Raw genomic sequence first — 27,869 nt, forward strand, 5'->3', positions numbered from 1 at the left:
GTAAATGTCTCGTAAACTTTTAAAATTGATTGAAATATATACAAAGAATGATACCAGTTGTCGTGTCATTAATCTCTGTAAGTTCTTTGTAGCTTTTCTCATTATTACTGGTATAAAGCATATAATTTTACGTGTTTTATAATTGTATTGTTAGAAAACCAATAACATTCCATGTAAATTACATTACCGCTATGTGAAACAGACACTTACAGATGAAGAGAAAATTGTGGGCGTGATTTCCCGCCATGATTGACAGAAAAGCTTGATATTATAATATTTATGTTATTAGTACATATTCCCGACACTTATTATCGAGAAAAAATAATGTACGCTTTAGATGTAACTGAGGATAAGTACTGTGCATGTTCTACTGTGATAATTCTAATGAAGGCGAATCAATTTTACTGTTCTTATTCTAGGGATGTATAGTGATATAACTTCTTGTGTTTTAATCAAATTGGAAAAACTAAAAATCTTTAATTATTTGTTGGATGTGCATTTGCCGTAAATATGAAATCTGTTTTGCTACAGTTACTATTTCTTGCTTTACTTTTACACGGATCATTCCAATATAATACCTACCCGAGACGGTATGTCCGAGATCATAGTGCTCATCTGGAGGCCTGTCCTTTACATTGCCGGTGCATGGACCTAAATCAAAGGTCTGCTAGAGGGCTATTTGATTCCTGGAATGTAGATCAGTCGTGGCAAAATACGGAACAGGACGAGACTGGAAGATCCGTGGTATGTCAGGGACTAAGAGAGCTTCCAGCACGGATACCCTCAGGTGAGAAACTCAGATTGGTGACTATCAGTACATAGTTCGTAGTCATAAGTCGAACCTTTGCTTCTGTTTAGACTTTCACCGAGTCATTTTTTTTTAGATGTACAGATAAAAGAGAAATTAACTACCCCGTCGATTTGGAAACACATAATCCACGTACAATAAGCAAATAAGTCCAGGTTCAGCTTTCAAAGATTTTATTAATAGCAATAAAAAAGCGAGTGTTCAGGAAAAAGATATCCATCATATCGTCTTGTATAGATATATGTGTATGGGTATTATAAATTAAGAATAAAAATATGCCTGCCAGATAGACTAGTTACAAAGACATGCCCTCAATGAATTCAATATTTTTTCACGTGATTTCAACACTGAGAAAACATAAGCAATACATAGTTGACATTTCAATTTTTTTTTAAATTTTAGGACAGCAGAGTATCTCATTATTTGCATTGCTATTTTCGTTTTAAACAAACGGATAAGAAATAATGAATTAACAGTTAAAAACTCATAGAAAAAAAGCGACCACAACTTGAAAATATCTTAGTTTTAACAGTGTCCTTTACACTACAAATAATAATCCTAAAATCACGAATAACGGTGTGCTTATAAACCAAACGGCATGACCTGGATGTAGTACTTGAACGTTATACTTCAGACTGAATTTTAAGTCGAGTGCAACGTTAAAACCTCGACAAAATCATTATGTAGACTATTTGGATATATAAGCTAGGGTAGAGGCTCTGATGGATACCAAACAAATTTACATGTTCCATATTGTATATATAAGTTGCAAAAATTGAAAGCATTTATTCAGTTGCAATTTAAATAATGTAGTATTTTAACTTTCAATAAATCTAAGCAAGTCTAGTCAGTGGCAAATCCAAAACTTTTTAAAAGGGGACCCGACCCCTCTGACTGACCTAAGGGGACCGCTACAGTCACGTTACAGTGATCTATATAAACCCATTTTTTTCTCACGAAAAGGGAGGAGGCAGGGTCCCCTGTACCCGCCTTTATTTAGTTCATTGACATATATAAGTTTGTCGAATATACAATGACCTCAGTTAGCATCATACACACCCTCTTTACTATATACACGTAACTTCAAAGGTTAAGAGGGCTTTGACCTTTTTCCTTGAGAACCATCTATTTAACATATAAAGATATTCTATACAAAGCTTGCCATTGTTAGACGTATCTTCAGTACTTCAGTAAGTATGTGACAAGATTGAGGATTAGAGTTTATAACAGTTCATAATCTTAATAAATACTTCATAAAATATTCATTTAAACGACATCATTGTAGTTCAACGTGTTAGGTGAAACGATTACATAGATATTTTGACCCGAAGATTATAACCGATTTACTGGGTTTATGATAAACAGACCCGAATACTGTAACCTGGTGAATGATAAAAAAAATATTCTGATGATGAATTGAATAGAGGGATTGGCTTTTGTTTGCTGAATGTTCAGTTGCAAATATTTCAATAATGTTTTAGACGGTGAATACAAGGACAGTTTGTGGTATAATTCAATGCATTAATAAAAAATAATATCTTAATCTTTGAAAAAAAAAAATATATATAAAAACGGAAAGTCCCTATCCAAATGTCAAAATGAAATGATCAAACAAATGAAACGATAACTCACTCATATTATAATAATTGAAATATTGAAAATATTATAGATAATAGATGGTGGTGGTGCATCAAACGACAATTGCCAACCACACATACAAGATCAAAAACTTTTGATAAACATTTGATGGAATATATGTCGAGAACACTATAAATCTAATTTTGTTTCACTTTTTTTTTATATTAAAATTTATGGCACATATACCTGTTCCAAGAAGTGACACCCCTTATTTCTGTTTGACACCCCCATTTTCCTTAAATCTTAATTAATAACTTGTAAGATAAATTTATTATTATTGTACATTAAATATATATAAATTACATGTAATTGAAGCGCTAATTATAGAAATTAATTGACAATGCTTCGTAAGCCTTTGGAGGCTGGCTGATTGACTTTGTATAAATGTATGTGAAAATTTTATATAGCTTGCACTATAAATAAAATCATAGATATATATATATAAAAGAACAAAAAAAAAATTCCTATAAAAGAAATCATTACAAAATACAGAGACATCTCGATTTCACTAACTTAGTATTTTTTCAAACTTCACTTTAACATGTACTTTAATTTGTAAATCATTACAGTTAAAAGAAAATTCACAAACGTTTGCTCTTTTAGAATAGGATTAATTTGCCAGATATTTCATTTAAGGTTTCTGCAATCAGCGATGCATTAAACACTCGCATATAACATATGTCCATTAATTGATGATGCAGTATCAATGTGAAACATCATGATGATAGGTCGCCAGAGGAACGAATCTATTTATTCTCATCATTTTCGTGGCAGCTAACTTCTCATGGTTTTAGTATGTATATGTCGTACTATTGCTTTAAGTAGGGTATATTGGCTGAAAACAAACTCGCACCTGTTTTCTCTTCACATTTTTTCATTGAACGTGTGTGTTTAATGGTTTTATTCCATTTACTTTCATATTCAGTCAAATTGCTTTTGATTGTATGTGTCATTATGTTGTTGTCTTCATTCCATACAATCTTACACAAAAGTTACTCAATTTGAATATATCAATGGTTCTGGAACACTCGGGCTAGTACTTCAACTGAGGAGGAAATGATCAGCTTTCCTTTGTAGTAATGTGTGGACGGAAGGGTAGGGGCTCCTTTAATATGCTGGATGTAGTTAAACATATAAACGTCCTGTCAGAATCGGGGACTTTAAATCCACCACCTCCTCGTGTAGAAAATGGGGGCATTGAAACAGCTTTTCGAAGAGTTCTTGGATGGTCAGTTGCATACATCTACCTATTACATCCGTTATTCATTTGTTCTTTTCCTCATATATGCACGAACATATCAATACTAGATATTGAGCAAACAACAATATAATATATTTTCTGAATTGAATTGGTTACATGCAAATATTACCAATAGTGTCTGTATTGGTCAATTAAGCACCTTAGAGAGCCGTGGTGTAGTGGTTGGTGCATCGGACTACTAACACAAAGGTTCGATTCCTGTCTAGGATGAAAATTTCAGGAACTGAATTTTCGGCTCTCCCTTGACACCATTTGCGAGTATGGTCTCGAGGTAACGATGATAGTCCGTCGGAAGGGGACGATAAATGGCTGACCCGTGTTAAGAGAGAGCCATATCTCTTGCACGTTAAAGACACCCATGTAGATTTCGAAAAAGAGCAGGCTAATGCCGCTACAAGGCAGCACTCGCACCCGCAAAGTTGGAAGGGATTATTATAAGTTGAAAAACTTGTTTCCCAATCCACTATAAATAAATATGTTTAAACTAAACTAAACTAAAACTTAGATCAACCCCAGGTTTAGGTGGGTATCGTGTTGTTCAATATGTAGCTTACTATGTGTACATAGTGTTTTGTGGGTCTCTATATGATATCATTAGTATTTGCTATGCCATAATGGCGTTCTCAGTTTCTCTCGAAGTTTTTGTAAAAATTGATCATCTTTTTCATGCCTTTAATATAAACTCTGAGTCCTTCAAATATGACCCACTGCACTGTTAGTAGAGCTCCAATTCGAGGTACCTTTTTTTCTACAACTGTATAAAACCATTAACATCACTGATTAATTTATAAAAAAAGTCGTAACATTAATAAAAAAAAAAGTTGACACTTCAATAAATTAATCACAGATGTTTAAATAAACATTTGTCTGCTACTAAATCATATTAACTGCAATTATGTAATTATAACGTATGTAGAATTCGATATATAACAAAACATACAACACGGTAATGTTTGGTGAAAAATTATATGCAGTTTCGTGTACGTTATATCCCTTATCCTATATGTTTTGTTTTCTAAATAAAATTGAGATGTAAATGGGGATGTTAAAGATACCCGACCATAGAACAAAAGCCGAAGGCACCCACTGGGTCTTCAATACAGCGGGGAAATCCCGCACCCGGAGGCATGCTCCAGCTGGTCCCTAAAAAAAGGGGTACCAGTTCAGTGATAATAGACGTCATACTAAACTCCGAAATATACAAATGATCTAACTTCTTTCATCTATAATTTCGCCTTTACTTTCTTCGCGGTTTGCAATGGTGGTTAAAAGACAAGACAAGACATACGTTAAATCAAATTCAAGTTCATCGATCAATTATAAATATTATCTTATCCGCTACTTCAACTTGCTGAAACGTTCTTATCTTATCAGTATTAGATCTTTTTAGATTAGTTGAGGGTTTTTATAAATGCAACGATGTAATTGAAAATTGGTGAAAAATATCCTTATGTAATTCCAGCCGGATATCAATTAAAACTTCAAGCTTCAAAGCAATCAAATCATACCTACCTTGACAAGTATCACAGTACGTTCACAGACAAACTCAGTAGCATTTTTGTTTTAAATTTAAAATTAGAAAATATTTGTTAAAAAAAGCTTTCCCCCTTGGCGTCTTTGCATTAGATTAAAATTAGATACCAAAAAATCCATTTATTTTAAAGCTGTCAAAATGATGGCGAGTGTATTTTATAGAGCACGACTTAATTTATGATATAGTTTTGCAGTCTATCATCCAAATAACCAACATTGGTAAACAGTTCTTGAACTTAAAATTGTCCTCCTTTTATCAATACACATCATAAAAAATGTAAAATTGGTCCTGAATTAACGTTTATATTCAACATTGTATATGAACGACACAATATTTAAATTTAACTGACTTGAACTGTATCTTTATTTAAAACAACAAACAAGTAAATAACATCACACACCAGAACAAAAGCTTTTCCTGTTCTGTATTCCCTCTCATCTTGAAAACTCAAATCAAAAGTATCTGAAATCCCCGGATGTATACATACTTAAATACACGTGTAGCTCTGTGACCAAAAGGGACAGAAAAAAGAATAGAAATATCCAATATGGTCAACTTTTCATGTGGGAGTTGGAACCATAATGTCTTAATAACTTCATCAACAGAGAATCTAGGTGCATTAGTATTGACAACAAAAGAGATGGAATATAGCTTAAGTACAGCTGAAACTCATTAGTCGAAAAGAAATTGAAATTAAAAAGAGGGCAAAAAACAGAATTACGAAAGTTAAAAAACTCCAATTACAAAACTGAAGTCTATGAAACACGAACTCTTAAACAAAACCAGAGTGATCTCAGTTGTGTCAGGTGGTTTAACAGAACATGCTCATCACGCATCGTGTTACTCATGGTGAAAAAATAGATGACAATATATAAAAAAAAAGATGTGGTATAATTGCATGGCAATGAGGTATGTATTGATAGGAATATGGAAACAAACATTTTAACATAACTACCACGAAATCAATCCCATAATGTGTATATAGTATATAGGCATCATGTCTTATTTTAAAGATTGTAGTAAATTAATATTCAACATGCAAATTACACATATTTTGAAAAATCTATGTATCTAGTATAAATTTATTTTTAAGAAATAATTTTTATAATTGCTACGTCAGGTCAAGTCATTGCTATCATTGTATTACATGCAATGAATGCACATTACACGTTTTTACGCGTTATAAATGCATGTCAATTGGCAAACTGTATAAAATCTGACTGATTATTTACATAGTAATGTACCCTTGCAATGATGTCTTGCAGCAACAATTAAGCATATGTTATATGTATATATAGATGATTTATATACAAAAGATGCATATGTTATAAGTATTAATTAATGGAGACAGCTTCTAGAAACACCAATTAACTCTGTACTCCTTGAGACAAAATATAAACAATCAGCAAGCTATTTGTATGATTTTATCTCTTTACACTGCTGAGACGGTGATGGCAAAAAACTTAATCTAATATTTATAATGACGAGAGTGGATGTATTCATAAACTAATTACAACGCTTGATACGACGACAAATGTTATTCAATAAATACCTTTTTCGTAGAATAAGATAAACAACAAGGATGTGTCCAAAGTACACGGATGCCCCACTCCCACTATCATTTTCCATGTTCAATGGACCGTGAAATTAGATAAAAAATATAACTAGGCATTAAAATTAGGAAGATTATATCATAGGGAACATGTGTACTAAGTTTCAAGTTGATTGGACTTCAACTTCATCAAAAACTACCTTGACCAAAAACTTTAACCTGAAACATGCACTTTCATTTTCTATGTTCAGTGGACCGTGAAATTGGGGTCAAAAGTTTAATTTGGCTTTAAAATTAGAAAGATCATATCATAAGGAACATGTGTACTAAGTTTCAAGTTGATTGGACTTCAACTTCATCAAAAACTACCTTGACCAAAAACTTTAACCTGAAGCGGGACAGACGGACGAACGAACGGACGAACGAACGGACGAACGAACGAACGGACGAACGGACAGACGGACGAACGGACGCACAGACCAGAAAACATAATGCCCCGTTACTATCGTAGGTGGGGCATAAAAATAAATCGCCAATGATAGCCTCAACTTGCCAGATTTCTTTTATTTCCTTTTTTTTCAATTTAAAATGTCTTCGTAATAAACAACCGATGTATTTGTAACGCTTGTTCAGTTTTGAAACTTTTGAAAGGCATAGGTTTTGTGTTTTTATAAACTGGTACTGATTTGTTAACTGTCTTCTTCTTTCAAGTGATTGGCTTATGTCGTCAAATCCTCGATCTGCACACATATTGTTTTAGGGTCAGATAAAGCAAGCCTACGGGTGCGGGAGTTTTTCGATGTGTTGAAGACCCATTGTTGGCCTTCGTATGTTTTCTGATCTTTGGTCGGGTTGTTGTCCTCTTTTACACATTCTCCATTTCTATTCTCAATTTTACTGTATTGTACAAGTCGAACTCGATAGCATTTCATTGCTTCACAACACAAGAAACATTAATATTATTGTTTTTTTAAATATAATTTTGTGAACAAACCTGATTTGAACTGTTTTTCGGTTATATCAGGGCATTTTATAGCTTGCTGTATGTGTGATTTTGCTCAATGTTGAAGGTCGTATATGATTGATAGTTGTACTATTACCAACATGGCATATTTTATTTTATTTTATTTAAACTGGACTCTGAGATAGACTGTTTTTTTTCAGTTATGTAAGGGCCTTTTATAGCTTGCTGTATGTGTGATTTTGCTCAATGTTGAAGGTCGTATCTGATTAATTATAGCTGTGTATATCATTGGCAATCATGCTATAAATTTTAATTTATAATGCTATAACTCTATCTTAACTGGGTTCTAAGACAGAAAAGTTGATTTCGGCCTTTTGTTTCTGTTCGTGCTTCTGTCATAGAAAAGTAAAGTCTCGTAAGAAGTTTCTTTACCAAAAACGCAGTTACAATACTGCACTATATCAACACTTCATATCTGATCCTTTGCGAATTGACAGAGTATTATAGTCAAATGCCGTTATAGTATATAAATTTACCTTAGTGATATAGCAAATTGACAGAGTATTATAGTCAAATACCGTTATAGTATATAAATTTACTTTACTGATATAGCAAATTGACAGAGTATTATAGTCAAATGCCGCTATAGCATAGAACATTTTCTTCATGATATATCTCTACCCTTAATGATAAAGTTATTGTTATCATAAGGCAGCTGAGGCGTTCCATAGATATTGATTTAAAAAAAGAGTATAAAACAAATTCGAATTTTTGAAAGTCAAATATATGTGCTTGTTTTGCTCAATCTGCAGTTTTCCGTGTTTTTTTTCTCGCAATTTGTTTTTTGCCTTCATCTTACTTGTGTATTTTTTAGCCCATTATTTTCAAATTAACTCAAGTTTATCCATTGATGTCCTTATGCATATGCGGCCATGTAATCAAGATGAAATTGGAATATTAAAAAGCAAAGATAAAAGCAAAAATATTGAGAACCCAACGTTTTATTAAAGTACATTGCGAGTCCTCGTAAAAGCGTTTCTCCTTTAATACCTAAAAAGGATATGATTATAGAGAGCGTGTAGTCGTCAGATCAACAGAAAATATTTACGTTATTTCCACCAAAGAATATCATTCTTGTAGGTTAAACATTTATCTGCTTTCTGTGTGTAAAACGCCAAACGCTATAACTTGAGAACATATGTTAAATCTATATCAGTCAAGACATTAGGTTTAAACGTGTTTACTCGAACTGAATATTAATTCTGAGATACGTATCTAAATCTGTTTCTGCTTATAGATAGTACAGCATATAATTCTAAATCAGAAATAATAAATCCCCTTTGATGTCTGCACTTACGTAACTAAAACATGTCATAAAAGTCAAAGCCAAGGAAATAAAACATAGAAGGACTTTAATGTATAGAGATGTTACGATTTTAATACCATACTTGATATCATCTCAACACACTCTATCACAAAATATAGGTACCTAAAGTACAAAAATATATGCAATCCCACTTTCTATTAGAAACGAGTGTTTTTGCAACTGTGTCTGTGTTTGCTATTGCAATCCTGTCTTACAGCAGGTCTTTAATAGGATGTGCTCAAGATTCGTTAGCTTTAACTTATGTTATTACACATCTGTGGTCATTTCTGCTATAATGTTTTGCCTTTTGTCTCAAGTCGGGGAGATTCAGGACTAAAAAAGTGAACACTGTTTTTTGTGTTGAAGACAGTGTGTAAACCTCGATATCTTTTCTTTCGTGTTTTGTTGTGTCGTAGTGTTGCTGTCTCATTAACGTACATCAAAATACATGTAAGAAGTTGTTGTGTGATTTCATTCGACAGTTCACAAGTCCAAATGGCATGGGTGTAATCAAATGCCTGTATGGGTCACCGTACAACAACAAAGAGCAAACCCAAATATCGTATACCCAAAATATCTTCTTTTTAAGTATAAACCCTGATCCATGATAGAGATAACAACGAGAATAAGTCGGATTTATACCACATTTGATAGTATCACGATAGTTTAAAATTATAAATTTAATCAGTTATAAGTATATTGATGATCAGTAAATAGTCGCATTAAAAGTATTTATCAAATGTTCTTTTAGACATGGTTTAAGCTCTTATTGTTAGAAATAAAATTACTTAGAATAGTGCAGTGATATGTCGAGATGACCTTTTGTAATCCAAAGCTTCTTAGTTCTCCCGACATGCCTTGTTTACTAACATACAGAAAGATTTTACCGCCAGTCACTGATCATCACTCACTTTGTAAAATCCTGTTCGTTGATTTTTTTATGAAATATCATTTAAATAGATATATATATAAAATATTTGCTACTGTGCATGATATAATTAGAAGCCATTCAAATTATGGCAATGTTTTTTTTACAATACCAGGATGAAGACCGAATTCAACCTATAAATACAGAGTAAATTACATTATTTCAGGAACTTCAATTCAAGGCGTTCTGAAATTCATGCGACTGTCGTGCAAGTGAGAGGTTTAGCGCTATAAAACCAGATTCAATCCACCATTTTCTACATTTGAAAATGCCTGTACAAAGACAGGAATATGACAGTTGTTGTCCATTCGTTTGATGTGTTTTATCATTTTGATTTTGTCATTTGATTAGGGACTTTCCGTTTTCAATTTTCCTCAGAGTTGAAGTTTTTTGTGATTTCCCTTATTTCTGTATGAACCTTTCTGTGAGCATGTTTTATAGTGTGATTCGTTCTTACATCTATTACTTATATCGGGGGTATCATACGTGAACAAACGCTCGCAATTTAACTTGTTCTTTCTGAAAAAACGTCTTGTAACAGCGATTATCTTTAACCCAAACGGAATAATATGACATGGGACTTATATTACGATTACAGAATATAAAAAAAAAATCATCAGAAATCACATATATACATATTTCGGTGTTGTGTCTCTGTTGTGTCGTAGTTCTCTTACATGTATATTTGATACGTTTCCCTCAGTTTTAGTTGTTAACCCGGATTTGTTTTTTCTGTATCGATTTATGAATTTTGAACAGCGGTATACTACTGTTGCCTCTATATAAATTGAATATGTTGATTTGTTGATTTGTTATTAATGATATGTGTTTTCTGTACCATTCCAATGTAAATGGTTTATTGAGAAATAAAGGTATATATAATGCAATATTGAAAATACTGATGTTCACCTCTTTTGTGTATTGAGTTTTCATTGTAGTACCGATATTTTTGTTATTTTACTTTTGCAATCTCGTATCTCATTTTCTTCATATGATAATATGAACTATCTACCTTCTTAAACCAGAAGACACATTAAACAGTTTGAATGAATTAACTTGGCACAATAACTGTAATAGTTATCGTTTGGCACAATAACTGTAATATTTATCGTGTACAATTTATTTTATTATGTAATTCAGCACCTTTAATCTTTTGACTTGTTATAACTTTAGATCACACACGGACTAATAATAAGTTAGAAAAAAAAAATCATTCATAAAAATAACCATTCATGAATGATTTAAAATCATTATATGAATTTACAATGAAAAAGATATTATTGAAGTTTAGTAATGAAGTTTATATGTTACTCACGTTCTTTGATATGAGAAAGAATACATGCGTTTTACAGAAAATGAAATTAACAATCTAACTTTCAATGTGGGCCGAATGTTTGTCACAATACGTATATAATTCAAGTATTGCGAGTACTCTCATATTGATACTTTGTATCATAATTCTTTTCAAAATGGCTTATTGTATACTTTGAGTACAACATTTTCAACTGATTTTTATACTTTGTTCTTATGTTGTCCTACAGGTTAGTGGGAGGGTTGGCACTTGCAAACATGTTCAAACCCGCGACATAACTCGTGTGTATATGTCTATGTTCCAAGTCAGGAGCCTTTATATTTTACTACTTTGTTGTCGTTTGGTGGGGTATATCATGTTTGGTTTACGTTTATTATTAATTTCTATTTCACGAAATCAGGTCGTTAATTTTCCCGTTTGTATTATCTGATATTTAGTATGCTGGTGGCCTTTTATAGCTTGCTTTTAATTCGTTATGATTTGCCGGTCATTGCTAAAAGATTTGTACACTGATCTGTAAATGCTAATACTCATCATTTTGATCTAGTGGAACAATGTCTCATTATCATCAACAGTATTGCCAAGTCTTTTTCTTTTTATATGTGAAGGCTCTAATGTTAGGAATTCAATGATGAAGAAAATTAAGAAATGCATAGAAGTTATAAAAGTTAGAGAATCAGCTATAATTCTAATCTGAAGAAATGTCACATGATTTTATGCAGATATATGAAGCTATTTGGAGATTTTTTTTTACAGTCAACATTAAGAAACTATTGAAAACAAGTACAATTATAAACTTTCAAGACACCTAAAATTGTAAAAAAAGATTAATGTACAGCAATTGACAGTCTAATTAAATATTGTCATTAAACATTTAAAGTACCTGTATTTAACATATCATTTGGCATAAAAGAACAGAAATCATTCAATTTGTATAGATTTTGTATAATTTTCATCTGATATGACATATAAAAATAAGGACATGTGATATGACATATAAAAATGTAACAATAAAGATATGTGGTATGACATATTAAAAAAGGTTATGTTTCATTGTATTTTTTGTATTTTTTTGTATCGTTTCTATCGGCTATTTTACAAAAGGTATTGATTGGATTACCCTCTATTTAACCTTTATGATTGTATTGCTCTTTAGAAAAATACCATAGAAACAAAACTATGCCCACCTGAAACGTAGCAGACATTTATTCCTATAGATAACAATTATTTCTACCAGAACTAATTATTTAACAGAAGCTAGTTACTGTGAAATATGTAGAATACCTGGTGACTCCGACAGATAGGTGCAGTTGTATATTTCTTGTAGTTATTTCAATTCAATAACTGTTCGAAAGATGAAGCTGGAGTCTTCAATGTTCAAAACTAGAGGTACTGGGGGTCCCGAAAATGTTGTGCAACTGTAAATAAGGACACATCCATCGAATTCATTTAAAACACGAATGGTTTTATTTCTATAATATCTGTATGTCTTGGGTATTTTTGTCATATTTGATCTGTACTTTTTTATGTAAAAAAACAGATGTCCCACATTAATATACATACATACTCAATCAATCACATGCATGGGGAAAACATATTCTCAATACTATGTAAACTTCTAAATAAAAAATAAAAAATTATAGGTTTCATAAAGTTTGCCTAAATTTGTAATATGTCGAAGCCATAACATATCAAATTTTTTATTAGTGCTCGATGCTAGTACTTAATGTTACTAACACTTTTTACATTCTATGCGTCCAAAGCATGGATTAACCATCATCAAGAATGCTCAAAGTCACAAAAAAGAAAGCCAAGCATGCAAATGTACCGAAACACTCGTAGCGCCACGTGACCAAAAGGAAGATGTTTATCTTACAATTTTTAGTTTCTTATTTAACCATGTTAGTTCAATTACTGTTCACTACTGTATGATCTATAATTACTTATCATTGGCTTGTCTGTTTTAACCTAACAGTGTTTTTCTGTTTTTTCTTTGTTTTCGACCTCGTGGTGAGCGGAGTTAATTTGAGGAGGTTTTCCTTGAACAAGGGTTTCATGATATAATTGGGATGTTTCATTCAAACCATTGCTTGGGTAAAAACTGAAAGTTGTCACATTGGCAATCATGTCACATCTTCTTATTTGACATTGACCAAAGATCCATTATAGTACTTAATCGGACTAGGTCATTCCGATTGATGAATCTATTCGTAAAGAAGTTGTGCTCGGAATTATTTGACTACTAAATGAGACTAAACAAAAAGCTATCATTTATCACCCTTGTAAGTCAAGAGACATTTAAACAGACAAACAATGTTGAATGTTTACAATAATATGATTGAGTACTATTGAAATACAGTAATTGTTGATTTAAAACCACACAAAAAGTCAGCGTAGAGATAGAGAGTTGAGATTGATATACTGAGATGAAACACCAGTCTCTGTTTTAACCTTGCTGTACATCTATTGAGATTGGAATCTTTGAAATTTGAATCCTACCAACCACTTTTGTTCTAGTCAAATTTGCTCTGTGAACTTAAGACATGCACAAGCTTAAATCCTGCAACAGACCTTTGATATATGATTCCACTTGTGCAGTCATTTAAACATAAGCTCCATGTTGACTTTGTGGACTCACGTTTCAAGTTCGTATGCGAGACCTTACTGTCATATTTATGTCGAATACAAAAGACCTTTCATTCTAACACGGTAATGGATGCATGACAGAGACCCTACATAACAGCGTGTACAATTATAAGTGCAATCTTAATGACGGTTCATTAACATTGTGGCTTTACATATATACAGGCGGAAACCCGGTTGAAATAGAAAAAAGGAATCGAAGCACTTCGTTAGAGAAGGCGATAAATGCTAACTGTAATGTTTACAATAGTAAAAAAAAAATTAAAAGTTAATAGAAACAAATAAAATGACAATTTTCTTCTCAATTAAGAAGTGTTCTATTTTTAAAACGCCATTTGCATAAGGTTTCAATTTATCTATTACATAGTTAAGCAGAACAATTAGATATCATGTCGACGACATGGGTATCTATCAAGTTGGATGTAGAAAATGCATAACCTCCGATTTTTTTGAAAAAAATACCACGGATGGAGAACATATCAATCTATAAGTTCAGTAATTTTCGTGTCTGCCCTTCCATTATGTGACCCAAGAAAAAATTCTAAAAAATGGGTAACAATTGTATCGAAAAGAGAAAATCGAGTGCACCTTTTTATGTTAGGGCGTGTTTGAGTTGAATATTTTGTCTTGAAAACGTACAAAGCAAGAAAATTTGATACATCATCTCGCTTCGGATTCTATCATTTTTATATATCAAAGCTACAGGTTGACTTTATAACCTGAAAAATCGCGGTACTAAAAGATGAAATATATGGGTCAAGTGAAATACCTATCTAATGAATCATAAAAACAGAGTAGGTGTGTTCGAATAGCTATTTTTTTTACTAACAGTACTTGACGACAGTCTTTCAAGTTGGATGATGAAAATGCATATCTTCGAAAATTAATATTTTTTTGTGTATGATAACTAAGGTTTAAAGTCTTCAACCACTAAAAAAATCTATTCTGCCTTTCCACGAAATACTTAGTTAGAATTTTTTTAAATATTTATGAATTTTCAAAAATTCCACCTAACAACCGATTAGACAATAATTCTAAGTTGAATCAATGCAAACCAAGATCATTAACTGATGCTCATTAGCTAGTAGATACATTTGTATTTTAAAATACAACTGACATATAAGGATCTTAATGGTGCTATGCATATAAATTCATCGGTTTTCAAGAGCAAAATTGGCAGCGCGTCATCCCTACAATGGCTTCCATTTCTACGATTGTGAAAATTAACTGGCGTAATGGGGAGATAATTTTGACGAAGTAGAATCCTGACTGTATATTACATGTACAGGTGTCTGAACCCTTTCTTATAAATGGTTCTGACAGTAATGAATTAGCAACTTCTTTCTTGAGTGATGATAATTCATACGTCCACCTACACCAACTTGCACATGTATGTAATAATATACAATACAAGTAATTATATCCCACTGCGAGAGATCCTCTGTGAAGATTTTGATGACAAAACATTATCTGTTTCCAAAATTGAACCATCGAAATAATAAGCATGTGATTGGTGAGATTACAGTGCATTTTAGTTCCCAAAAACATTCAATAATGATGAAAACGAAATAAAAATTGAAATTGAAATATAATCTCGTTCCTCTTTTCTGAAAATATATTTGTTACTTATTCTATACAATTATCTGCCTTTTATTTCTTAATAAATAAATTTGGTGTATTTACTGTCTTCTGATTGGTTAAAATTATTAGTTTTATTTTCAATGTTGTCAATTTTGAAGGCGACACGCCCACTCTGACGTTGTGCATGTATTCATACGCCAGCATGTGTGTACGTTGTTATTGTTAATATATATATATAATATAAAAAGTTCTTTGAGCTTTATTTTTGATAGAAATTTATTTATAATGAATGGCAATAATTTATTTTGATTTTATTGAACCATAAAACTAATTTTTGACTCTTCACATTTTACATAATCCGCTAATTAGTTTTATGGTTCGCGGATTATTCAATGTGAAGAGTCAAACATTAGTTTTATGGTTCAATAAATTCAAAATAGATAATAGACATTCATTAATTGTAACACGTCAATTATCGGTATATTCGAAGATTGAACATGTTATTGGAACATGTCAATATTCCGTATACAAAAATAGCAGCTTGTGTCATTGAACATGTAAAGAATATATTTAAACGAAGATAGGACGTAGATAAGACATAGATAGCATTTCCTCGTACACGAAGTAATACGAAAGTGTCATTTGGACACGTGAATACTCCTTTTACGAATTTGACGAATGCAAAAATAAATATGGACATATGTTAAAAGGATTATACACTTTTGTGTAACAATCAAGACGACCAAAGCAAATAAAGGTTAAATAAATGCTAGATAATTATGAGAGTGGATGGGTGTGCTGTAAACTTGTAAGACGTTGTAAGTGGTAGCTGTTAGGGAAAATTCTTGAAACTTAAAACATTCATGAAAACTTCAAGACCGGTGTGTGAAAAATACAAATGATTCCTTGAGAATAGAAAATAATTTCCCATGAATGATTTATTTATGAGCAACACAGATAAACATATTAATATTAAAATCAATTTTAATGTTGTAATGTGTTTTGTTTAGAAATCATTTAAAGTAAATCATTGTGTATCTATCATTTGTTAAATAATAAAATTGTACAGTTGAACAAATGACTTGAACAGATATCAATTTTAAAATTAGTTTTAAAGTAGGTAGACTCGGCTAGGATGCTTTAGAGCTTTATATGTTACACACCTGTCTATTGTTTAAGGCTGAAAGGTACCTCCTGAAATTCCATTGGTGTTTTTACTTGGGTTGCTGTCTCATTTAACTATACCCCACTTCTCCATTAATTCAGAAATACATATCCACCATAGAACAAAGAACGATATTGCACTGGTCACTGTACGGTTATACTGAAGCCAACTATTCCCCTCGGTGCGGGATTAAGTCGCTGTGGTGAAGATCAATTGGTTGTCGTGGGTTGTTTTCTTGTTTTTTGGTTGGGTAGTTGACCCTTAGACACATACCCCATTTCCATTCTCAAATTTATTTTAATCTATTCAACAAATATTCTGTTTATATGATCCCAAACGTAATGCTAACATTTCACGAGTATAATACCTTGGTAAATATCATAGAATATTATATGTTATCATACAGCAGAATGGCAGATGCTAAATGAGCGTTTGCATTTCTTCAACAAAAAAACTTTACTGCTCGGGAGTGCTCTTATTTATTACAAGCTTTATCTTTCGTCATCTTTTCAGCTTAATTTAAATTCAAATGATACACGTGGGACATTTTTGTGCAAAAGTACTGATTGGTTTGTTTTATTTGCGATGAAAAATCAGCTGAAGCGAAAAGTACATTCGCTACATCAGATTATTAATAATTGTAACCTTTTACCAACAAAATATGACAACAAAAAGTTTTATCTTCTCTTGTTTCACGCTATTTTATTTTCTATACTAACACGTAATAAGCCTATTTTTCATTTTTGACAACGTCTGTTTTCACAATTATATTTCAACGTATGTCTATCTGAAAATCACTAGCTATTAAAATGAAACCCCGAAACATCGTTCTACAGTTGATGTGGTTGTGATAAGACTGATAAAACAGTTTTTTGTATAAAATAAACAGCTTGGAAATATAATATTACAATTATCAAATCTCTAGACAACCTGATAAAATTTATAAATATAAAAACCAAATCCTAAACATCGATAAAATATGATAAATGTTGTCTATTGGCAGTGACCTTAAAACCTTTACCTCTCCGTGCATAATCGGACGAATGACTGGTCTAGCTGTTAATGCTGATCTATTCTTTATCATAGTAAAATGAATTTGATTCATCCACATACAAAATTTAGCTTACAAAAGGTTTACTATGTAAAAATGTCTGACTGGCAAATCTTGTTGGTTTTAAGTTTACAGTTCAATGTTGAAACGGATAGGAAACAAAAATATGTCACCTGTCTTGTCTCAAATCAAGAGCGGATATTTTTTACAAACAAAAATATCGACCTAAATAATACACATTACTACATATAGCGCCCAATATACATACATGTATGACTACCTTAGAACTTATGAAACAGTTTTTAAGAATTTCCTGCTCTCCTTAGAGGACACATCACTTACCCTAATGATCCACTTGATACCAGTCTTTATTTATATAATTAATTAAGTTTATATTGTTTCAATATTTTTTGTCGAGTACCTTCTTTGCAACTGAGTTTTTTTTCTTCATTTTTTGTTTGTTAATCTACATCTATTTCTTGCCATTGGGTCACGTAAGTGATTGATTTTGTTTAATTTTATTTTAATATTCGTTATGACTTCCTATATATAAATAATTTTTTCTTCAAAATATGTTTTATTTTACAGATGCTACAAAGCTCACTGTGTATGGCGACAGCAGTAGTATGAGATCACGTGGTACGCGCCATACGGACCGCCATCTTATCTCCGAAACTCAGATTCAGTACATCAACAGAAATGTATTCCGGGACAGCGTGTCAGTCAAAGAAATTATAATGTCGGGAAACAACATTGCTATAATGTATCCCTCAGTATTTCACTACCTCCGAAGTCTCCAAATCTTGTCTTTAACAAACAATAATATACGCCATCTATCTGCGGCAGTATTCAATGGACTTGGGAACCTTCAGGAACTTCGCTTGTCTGACAACATGATAAAGTTCTTACCCTATACGGTATTTACGTACCTCACAGAACTAAAATCTTTATATTTAAATGGGAACAAAATAAAAATGCTGCCAAGAGACGTGCTGAAACCGCTCGTAAATCTACAGGTACTTGATCTGTCCCGTAACAATATATCAGACTTTTACGATGCAACGTTTGATCACAACGTAAACTTACAAGAACTTCTACTAAACGGAAATAGACTTTGGAAAATTCGACCGAGATGGTTCCAAAACCTTTATTCACTTCGAAGTCTTTCATTGAGAGGAAATGCCATTATTAATGTTCCTGCTAAATCCTTCGCTAATTTATTCAATCTTGAGGAATTACTACTATCCGCAAATCACATTGAAAAGATAGAAAACGGTGCTTTCGATAATTTGCGGGATATAAAAAGCTTAGATTTATCTACAAATGATCTTTCTGAAATCCGCTCGTCCTATTTGAACGATCTCGATTCTCTTTCTCAGTTATTTTTATCCAATAATAAAGTGGTACAGATTAAGAATGGAACATTTGATTTTATTCGCTATTTGAAAAAGTTAGATTTATCCCGGAATGATATAAGCACCATTGAAACAGGATCATTCTCAGTACTGAGACAACTTCAGATCTTAGATTTATCGTATAATAAAATGTTGAAATTTAAAAAGGGAATCGCATATGGAATTGAGAATCTTGAGGAGATACATCTCGATAATAACTTCATAAGTGGGATAGATGATGGTGCATTTATGACTTCTAATGTGGAAAGATTGTCCAAAATGAAACTTTTGAACTTGGAACAAAATAACATAAAAAAGATAGATGCTCAAACATTAAAAGGTATGCCTAGACTGAAAACACTGAAGCTTGGAAACAATAACATAAGGAAAATTCACCCTCAAGCCATGGCAACGTTTATATACCTTGAAACTTTAACATTGAACAATAATAAGTTAAGAGATCTTAACAATGGTATGTTTTCAAATCTACAGAATGTGTACTCGATAGATATATCTAACAATAAAATAAGATCTATCAGTGAAAATACATTCCTTGGGTTGGATAAATTAGAAGATCTTCTAATGGCAGGAAACAAAGTTAACTCTATACATAAACTGGCATTTCGAGCACTCCCTAGTTTGAGTTCGCTGGATTTGAAAGAAAATAAACTAGTTAGTTTTAATTTCTCATTTGTAACAAATATGGCACAGTTAACAGTAATGGATCTGAGTAAAAATCATTTGTTTTGGATTGATATACCATCAGGAGCGTATCTACGACTTAAAGACTTGCTATTGTCTAACAACAATTTACAGACCTTAAGTTCCAACATCAAACACATAATGGGTCGTTCCTCTATCATATCTTTGGACAATAACCCATGGGATTGTGACTGTCGACTGAAATGGGTAGTACAGCCATTAAAGAATGTCAGATTAGATTCGTCAAATGATGCCATGTGTAAATCTCCGCCCAAACTTCATGGTACAAAGGTAAATATGTATAACAACACTTCCTAAATACAATTTTATGCGTTTGTACTGCTAATTTATAATTTTTCCAGACCTTATAACAGTTAAGCTTTATGGTTAATATTCACTTAAATTTCATGTTGAGTTTAATTGAAGCTAGGGTGTAACGGTTTCAGAAAGAAGTATGGAAAGTAATCTCGCAGAGATTCTGTCCGAACTTTGTGGTGATTGTTTATCTGGAAATCTTGCGTAGACAAATTGTGCCTGATGGCGTACACAATTACAAGCTTTAGCTTAAGTCGTTGAGTATTTGCACGTGTAGCGAGGTGTGGACTTAATATGTTCAATGCTGAATACTAGCAGCCTAAATGTGACATTGAGAAAAAAATAGCTATGAAAACGTTATTCGTTGACCATGTGAGCTTTGTGATTTCCTGTGAGGAATCAATACTTCGTAATCAGTGTTTCCATTTAGAGATTCAGATGGTGACCATATCATGCTTTATATGCAATTGACAATTTAATATGTTATAAGTTTGTGTATATAGCGTTTTATTTCTCCACGTTGAAACCTGACTGTGTAGGCACTCGGCTTTAGGGCTTGTAAAATTTTACCTGTAAGAAATCTCTGATAACTTTGTCTTGACTAAAACCGATTCATGATATACTGAAATTATAATCGATACTGTAAAATAACATTTATTTTTTATAGTAAAGAGGGACAAAAAAAAACCGGAGGGACAGTCAAACTCATAGATTGAAAATAAACTGACAACGCCATGGCTAACAATAAAAAGACAAACAGACAAATAAGTACAGAAGACCAACCATAGAAAACTAAAGACTAAGCAACACGAATCCCACAAAAAACTGGGGGTGATCTCAGGTGCTCCGGAAGAGTAATAAGATCCTGCTCCCCATGTGGCACCCATCGTGTTGCTTATGTTATTACAAATCCGGTAAATAGTCTTAATTCGGAAGATCACATTCGTGAAAAAGGGAATGTATTGTAGTTACGACATGAGCCAAGGAACATATCCGATATCATCTGTGAAAACGTTATTCCATTACGGTCAACCAACTCGTGATGGCGTCCGTAAAATTTAGGAATGGATGATTTCAACCTCACCATTAGGAACTCTTGGTTTAAAAGCTTCCTTTGAGCAGCAATACTCTATCAAGGAAATCATGATAGGAAATACAAGCCCGGGAATATCGTATCAATTGGGAGATTATACTCCGTATGCAGCGCTGCTGGAATGTTGCTTCATAGAAATGGAAAGTTCACAATTTGGAAGCTGAAATTATCTTTTTTGTCGTAAAGTTTTGTTTTCAACCGACCCTCATTGTCAATTTCTAGATGTAAGTCAAGATATGAGGCAGACTTATCTGTATCTGTGGTATCCTTTTAGCTCTAATTCGATGGGATAGATTCGTTCAACACAGTCAACAAAGTTGTATTATTAAGTGAGAGAACATCATCTTTATAGCGGAACGTAAAAGAGGAGCACAATTGGTTCCCATTAAAATTCCGACAGTCTGTTGAAAAACACGTCCTCCAAACGTAACAAATATGTTCTCAATCAAGAAATCAAGCATCTTAATAATGTCAGTTTCAGAGAACCTTTTGTTTGAATTAGAGTGATTACAAAATAGGTTTTATCCCTCCCAAAGAGAAGATACTTGAATCTACGTTCGCCATTCTTTTTAATGAAACAAAGTAATACCAACTCTTTCAATTTGTCTTTTAGTTTGGAATGAGGAATATTCGTGTAAACTGCACGCCAGATTTTATTCGTAGGTTGTTAACTGGTATTTCAATGTAAACTTTATTTCTTGTAGTTCTCGGAACTAGCCGATGAAGACATGACTTGTAGCCAGAAAGTTAACGCAAGTCAGGACGTCACTCTGATGTGTAAAGATGGCGTGTTCAGTAAAAGACCGATAGCTAGACGACGGTAAATAGTAGTACATTATATTTTTTTTACATGAATCTGGTAATTTTTGCTTTAAAAAATGCAATTTGACCCCTGTAAAAATATTGTGTTAGGATATTTCTCGAAATTGATCCTCCAAAAACGATTCCATGACAGTTCTTTGGTATTTGATAAATATACAGTATGTAACAACCTGAAGTTGATGAGAATAGATTTAAATGAAGTCGGATAATATCTATTTGGTTGAATATTGCTTGTATTATGTCCATTGGCAAATGTTTCATGCATAGTAAGGATCAGACAAACAATATGTACAATATGTCAGTTGGGCCAAAGTCACCTTCAGATCTCATATAGTTGTTGCTAGGTTGTTTTTTTTTACCGTGCAGTGACTATATATGACACTCTCTCATACACAGCACTGGATTTATCATCCCAGTTTTGAATAGAAGGGTATTTATACGTATAACGCAAAACAAACAAAAAGTGATTTCCTTCATATTGTTCATACACTTATACCACCTTGAAAAGTACGAATATAATATTATGTAAGCATATGCTACTTAATTGAATTACCGATAACTTTCCTTTCAAGAACGGAGAGAAAACGTTACATTGATTAAATGAACATAAGTTTTTTAATGTAAATCATATAAATTATTAAGAAGACATTGGCAAATATACAAAGACGTATAGTAGTGCCTTGGCTTATATATCTCTATGTCAAATATACAAAGACGTATAGTAGTGCCTTGGCTTATATATCTCTATGTCAAATATACAAAGACGTATAGTAGTGCCTTGGCTTCTATATCTCTATGTATATACAAAGACGTATAGTAGTGCCTTGGCTTATATATCTCTATGTCAAATATACAAAGACGTATAGTAGTGCCTTGGCTTATATATCTCTATGTCAAATATACAAAGACGTATAGTAGTGCCTTGGCTTATATATCTCTATGTCAAATATACAAAGACGTATAGTAGTGCCTTGGCTTATATATCTCTATGTCAAATATACAAAGACGTATAGTAGTGCCTTGGCTTATATATCTCTATGTCAAATATACAAAGACGTATAGTAGTGCCTTGGCTTATATATCTCTATGTCAAATATACAAAGACGTATAGTAGTGCCTTGGCTTATATATCTCTATGTCAAATATACAAAGACGTATAGTAGTGTCTTGGCTTATATATCTCTATGTCAAATATACAAAGACGTATAGTAGTGCCTTGGCTTATATATCTCTATGTCAAATATACAAAGACGTATAGTAGTGCCTTGGCTTATATATCTCTATGTCAAATTCTTTCTGATTACATAATTATATATCTCAGTTGGCCAAGGTGATAGTATTCCCGTCAATAATGTATATGAAAGAGTTGGTTATACACTTAATCAATGTCATATCATTTAATTCTTAACAGACAAATATGCGAGTCCTCCAAGGAAGACGTGTGTCGCTTGCCGTCTCTAAATCGTGTCAGCACAAATGGCGAAAATGATAATCAATAATTTGGTTTAAATTCTGATTTGATGTAGGAAATCTGAAAAAAAAGTAAAATCACAAAAATACTGAACTCCGAGGAAAATTTAAAATGGAAATTCCCTAATCAAATGGCAAAATCAAATGATTAAACACATCAAACGAATAGACAACAACTGTCATATTCCTGATTTGGTAAGGCAATTATTCATAGTCATTAAGATTCTGAACTTACTGCGAATGTGTAATATCAAAGTGTTTTGTCTTATTACCCTACGTTCCTCGTTCGTCTTTATCACTACCGTTATATTGGACAATATAACCCAAGATCATAGCGAAGTCTTCAACCTGTACTTTTGAAATTATTATTATGTCTACCTGTAAGCATAAAACATGTTTAAATTGATAAATGTAAATCTAACAGTAAAGTAAAAAAACGAACTTCAAGATAATTTATAACCGTTACATAATAGCAAATCATTCAAAACTAATAAATATAACAAACCCAATAAAAGTTGAAAAAATATAAATGCAATGTAAGTGTGCTTCTCCAGTAGCCGTTAATTGATAACATTAGAAATAATCTCTTTAACGAATTCATGGTTTTGTAATTAGTAATTAAAAGCATATGATTGTATATAATTCAATTATGTTTTATTTAAAAATGAACACACTACATACCTTTTCGTCAATCATACGGACAGACAAAATTGAAATATTATTTTCAAGATAAAGGAATTAGAAAGCGACAATTCACTTGGAGAGTCAGACTGAAAAAAAGAATAATCACAAAAATATTGATTTCCGGAGAAAATTAAAAAAAAACTGAAGTCCCTATCAATATATACATATACCCCAAGACACCTACTACAGAATAAATCTCAAAGATCCTCTAATAATCATCATGATCATAGGTCTGTTCCATGTTTCTTTGGAAATTTCAAACAAAATTGAAAAAAAGAATGGACCTTCACATTAGTGGATCCCTAAATTACATATCTCTCGTCCCCCTTTTACATAAGTTTCCTTATAAAGAACATAAAATTGTTTGACCTTTCAAGTTCTACACTTTATAAACTATAAACATCAATTTTATCAACAACAAAAGTTCTAGTTTAAGAGAGGGTAATTATTTAAATGTTTGATTTTCTTGAAAGCATATTTTTGCAGGACGTGTTTATCAACAAATCATCAGCATTGCTGTTGGAACTATCTATGCTCCTCTTCATATCGAATGTTTTTTTTTTATTCATATAAGGAAGGTAGTCATACAGTATATAATATTATTTATTATATCATATTATATACTGAGACCATAACCAGTACTATTTCATTAATACCATGTATTATTATTTACAGTTCAGTTGGGAAGGAAATGATGAAGAAACACGTGACAGTCTTTAGGAACCGTGGAGATTATGTTGTTGATGGCGCTTTGTTGACCCCAGATTGGGCATTAGTACCTGCAGGTGCCCTTAGGTATCTCACAGATGCAGATATACACGTTAAAATAGGACGTGGTAAAACGTCGTATAAAATATCACACATAGTACCACACCCATTACTGTCACTCGGTATGCAGCAGTTTAACATTGCTCTTCTACGTCTCGTTAAGAAGAAATCGTCTCCTATAATGGAACAGCAGTGTATTATCGCAGAGAAACAATTCAAATCGCTTTCACAAGTTTTACCTGTCTTCTTTGTTTCAATTCGACTGGATGGCAAGAAACCGAAAACCAAATTAAAAATAAGAAAGGGTAAAGTTAATCACAGATGTGCTAACGACAAAGATTATATCTGTGGTGTGTTAAAAGGAAATAAAAACGATGCTATAACATCAGTTGACGGATCTCCACTCTATATAGGTCACTCTAGTAACCTCCGACTCGCTGGCCTCGGGACACATTCATGGAGTAACCAAAAAAGTCAGTATATATTCATTCCTCTTTGGACTATTTCTGACTGGGCTGATGATATCATGATAGAATTTAACGAAAAATGTACAAAAAATAAAAGTCGGAAACTCAGCTGTAAAGAACTAACATTACCATCCGCAGACGATCTTTTCATGAAAATACGTAAAACGGAACAACACTGAGACTCGACTTCATTATTGAGTGCAAATCTTTAAAAAAAAAAAACTTGATTATATCGGTAAGAAAATTATGAATTCAATGCAAGGTTGTGATTTGAAATATACCAAGGGAGATAATTCAAATATACAGGAAAGGCAACTACATTAGCTGTCATAAAAAGTTATTGTTACAATGTAGTAGCCAATCAAGTTCTTCAATGATAGCAATCTCCACCCCAGCCTTCCTTTTGTGATAGCAATGAAAACCAACCAATCTGTTATAAGTGAGACAATGATTGCCCTACTGTTAGTGACATATTTGTATAAGCAAAATCTTGACATTATACAAATATGCTGGGGATCTCGCCAGGAACAATTACTTTCGAAAACAAGTTCTTTTTAATTTTGCTCTTTATTTTGTCTTACATGCATAAAGAAGGTACGATATTCTTACCAAAACGATGTGCACGTATTACATATAGTGTTATGGACACTAGTATTTGAAAGAATACTTAACAGCACAAATAACATATACATGTACTTATTTAAAGTTATATTTGATGCGTTTCCCTCAGTTTTAGTTTGTAACTCGGATTTGTTTTTTCTCTATAGATTTATGAATTTCGCACAGCGGTATACTACTGTTGCCTCTATTTATATGAGGCTTCTTGTGCATTTATGTTTGATACAGTTCTCAATAGAATTATAGTTTGAATTATCATTATTTATATTTTCAAGTAAGATAAGGCTATTAAGTCACTAGTCCTATCATGATTAGACTAGCCAACAATTTGGTGATGACAAAACAAAAACAGTAGAAGAGAGAACAGTATCACCGACGGCATTGTAGGGGATTATTACACAATAGGTATAGGAAGATGTGGTATGAGCGGCATTGTAGGGGATTATTTCACAATAGGTATAGGAAGATGTGGTATGAGTGCCAATGAGACAATTTTCCATCCACATAACAATTTATAAAAGTAAACCATTATAGGTCAAGGTACGGCCTTCAACACGGAACCTTGGCTCGCACCGACCAACAAGCTATAAAGAGCCCCAAGTTACAAGACTATTAGTTCCTTGTTAATGTGTTAGTTATTGAATGATATTCATGCATATACACAAAATGAATATCCTATTGTTATTGCTGTTTTCATACCTACTGTTAAATGATTTATGTTACTGTTTTAGAAAAAGATTACCATTAAAAAAACGCTACATAAACATGTATGTATATAGGTCTTATGTTAACGGAATTTTAGTATTGGAATGTCAGAAAAGTCTACGGACGAAAAAGTAATGCAGTTAATTAACATGTTGTTAAGTTGTTCGTATGTCTTGTTTAAAGTATAAATAATTCCCATAATCGTTCAAATATTAAAGCGGAAGTGTATAATGATCTTTCTAGTCGCAGGTTTCTTTCGTCCTCTTGAAACAGTATGTGATTTTTTAAGAAGTCATCAGTTCCCAAATGGATTCAAGTTGATATTTTCATGCAAACAGAGAATATGACGGGAGAGTTTATTTGTGGTTTGTAAATTTATCTGGATTAAAGTTACCTACTAGTTTCCCCTCGGCGTTGTAAATATGCGTGAACATTGTCCCACGTACAACTCTTAGCAGCATTTATTAAACGATAGTTGTGTAAATATATTATCATTGTCTTTCAATAAATTGTATACTTGTTAATACCGTGTTATATGTCTTGTTATGCAGGTATTTTACTAATAAAACACATTTTGTAATCATCTTCAATTATACTTTTTTTCTAGAAGCGGAATCACAATCTTATACATTATTAAAGCTGGGTCATTCTTATTGAAGCTATGAAATGATCAAACTATTTTTGAATTCCTTTCAATGTATAAATTCTGGTCACTTAACAAAATATATCATTATTATAATTTACTAACATATTAAGACTAAATCCAAGGTGTTTTAAAACTTACCACACTTCCAACACTTCCAATGCTGTATCCGATTAATTTCTTATTGTACACGTTGTCAGTATAGGGAAATTTTACAGATTCATCTCAATTTAGTCATATCATTCAACAGGTTTATTTTACATGAAGCAAAAAGTAAAATATATAGCTGCTTTACAATAAATAATTGTAAATTACAATTAAAGACAACTTTTGAACGTTTGCTGTCTAGTTTAAATAATGCTCTCCTGGCACAAAACATTTGTTA

The 27,869-nt window shown here is 32.3% G+C and overlaps 1 protein-coding gene across 1 annotated transcript; it reads left to right on the plus strand.

The window, feature by feature from the left end:
* Positions 1-27,424, plus strand: LOC139529762 (insulin-like growth factor-binding protein complex acid labile subunit). The gene is made up of 4 exons (XM_071325640.1): positions 1-787; positions 18,392-20,190; positions 22,012-22,127; positions 24,959-27,424. The coding sequence occupies exons 1-4, from the start codon at positions 511-513 to the stop codon at positions 25,695-25,697; spliced, it is 2,931 nt and encodes a 976-aa protein (XP_071181741.1). The 5' UTR covers positions 1-510; the 3' UTR covers positions 25,698-27,424.
* Positions 27,425-27,869: the final 445 nt, after the last annotated feature.

Source organism: Mytilus edulis, chromosome 7 (genome assembly GCF_963676685.1).
Source record: "Mytilus edulis chromosome 7, xbMytEdul2.2, whole genome shotgun sequence".
NCBI lineage: Eukaryota > Metazoa > Mollusca > Bivalvia > Mytilida > Mytilidae > Mytilus > Mytilus edulis.

Excerpts from the sequence above, each read along its gene's own strand:
- LOC139529762 (XM_071325640.1), top strand. The coding sequence starts at position 511 with ATGAAATCTGTTTTGCTACAGTTACTATTTCTTGCTTTACTTTTACAC. Across the intron at positions 788-18,391 it reads TCCAGCACGGATACCCTCAG|ATGCTACAAAGCTCACTGTG; the intron begins GTGAGAAACTCA and ends TTTATTTTACAG. Across the intron at positions 22,128-24,958 it reads AGACCGATAGCTAGACGACG|TTCAGTTGGGAAGGAAATGA; the intron begins GTAAATAGTAGT and ends TATTATTTACAG.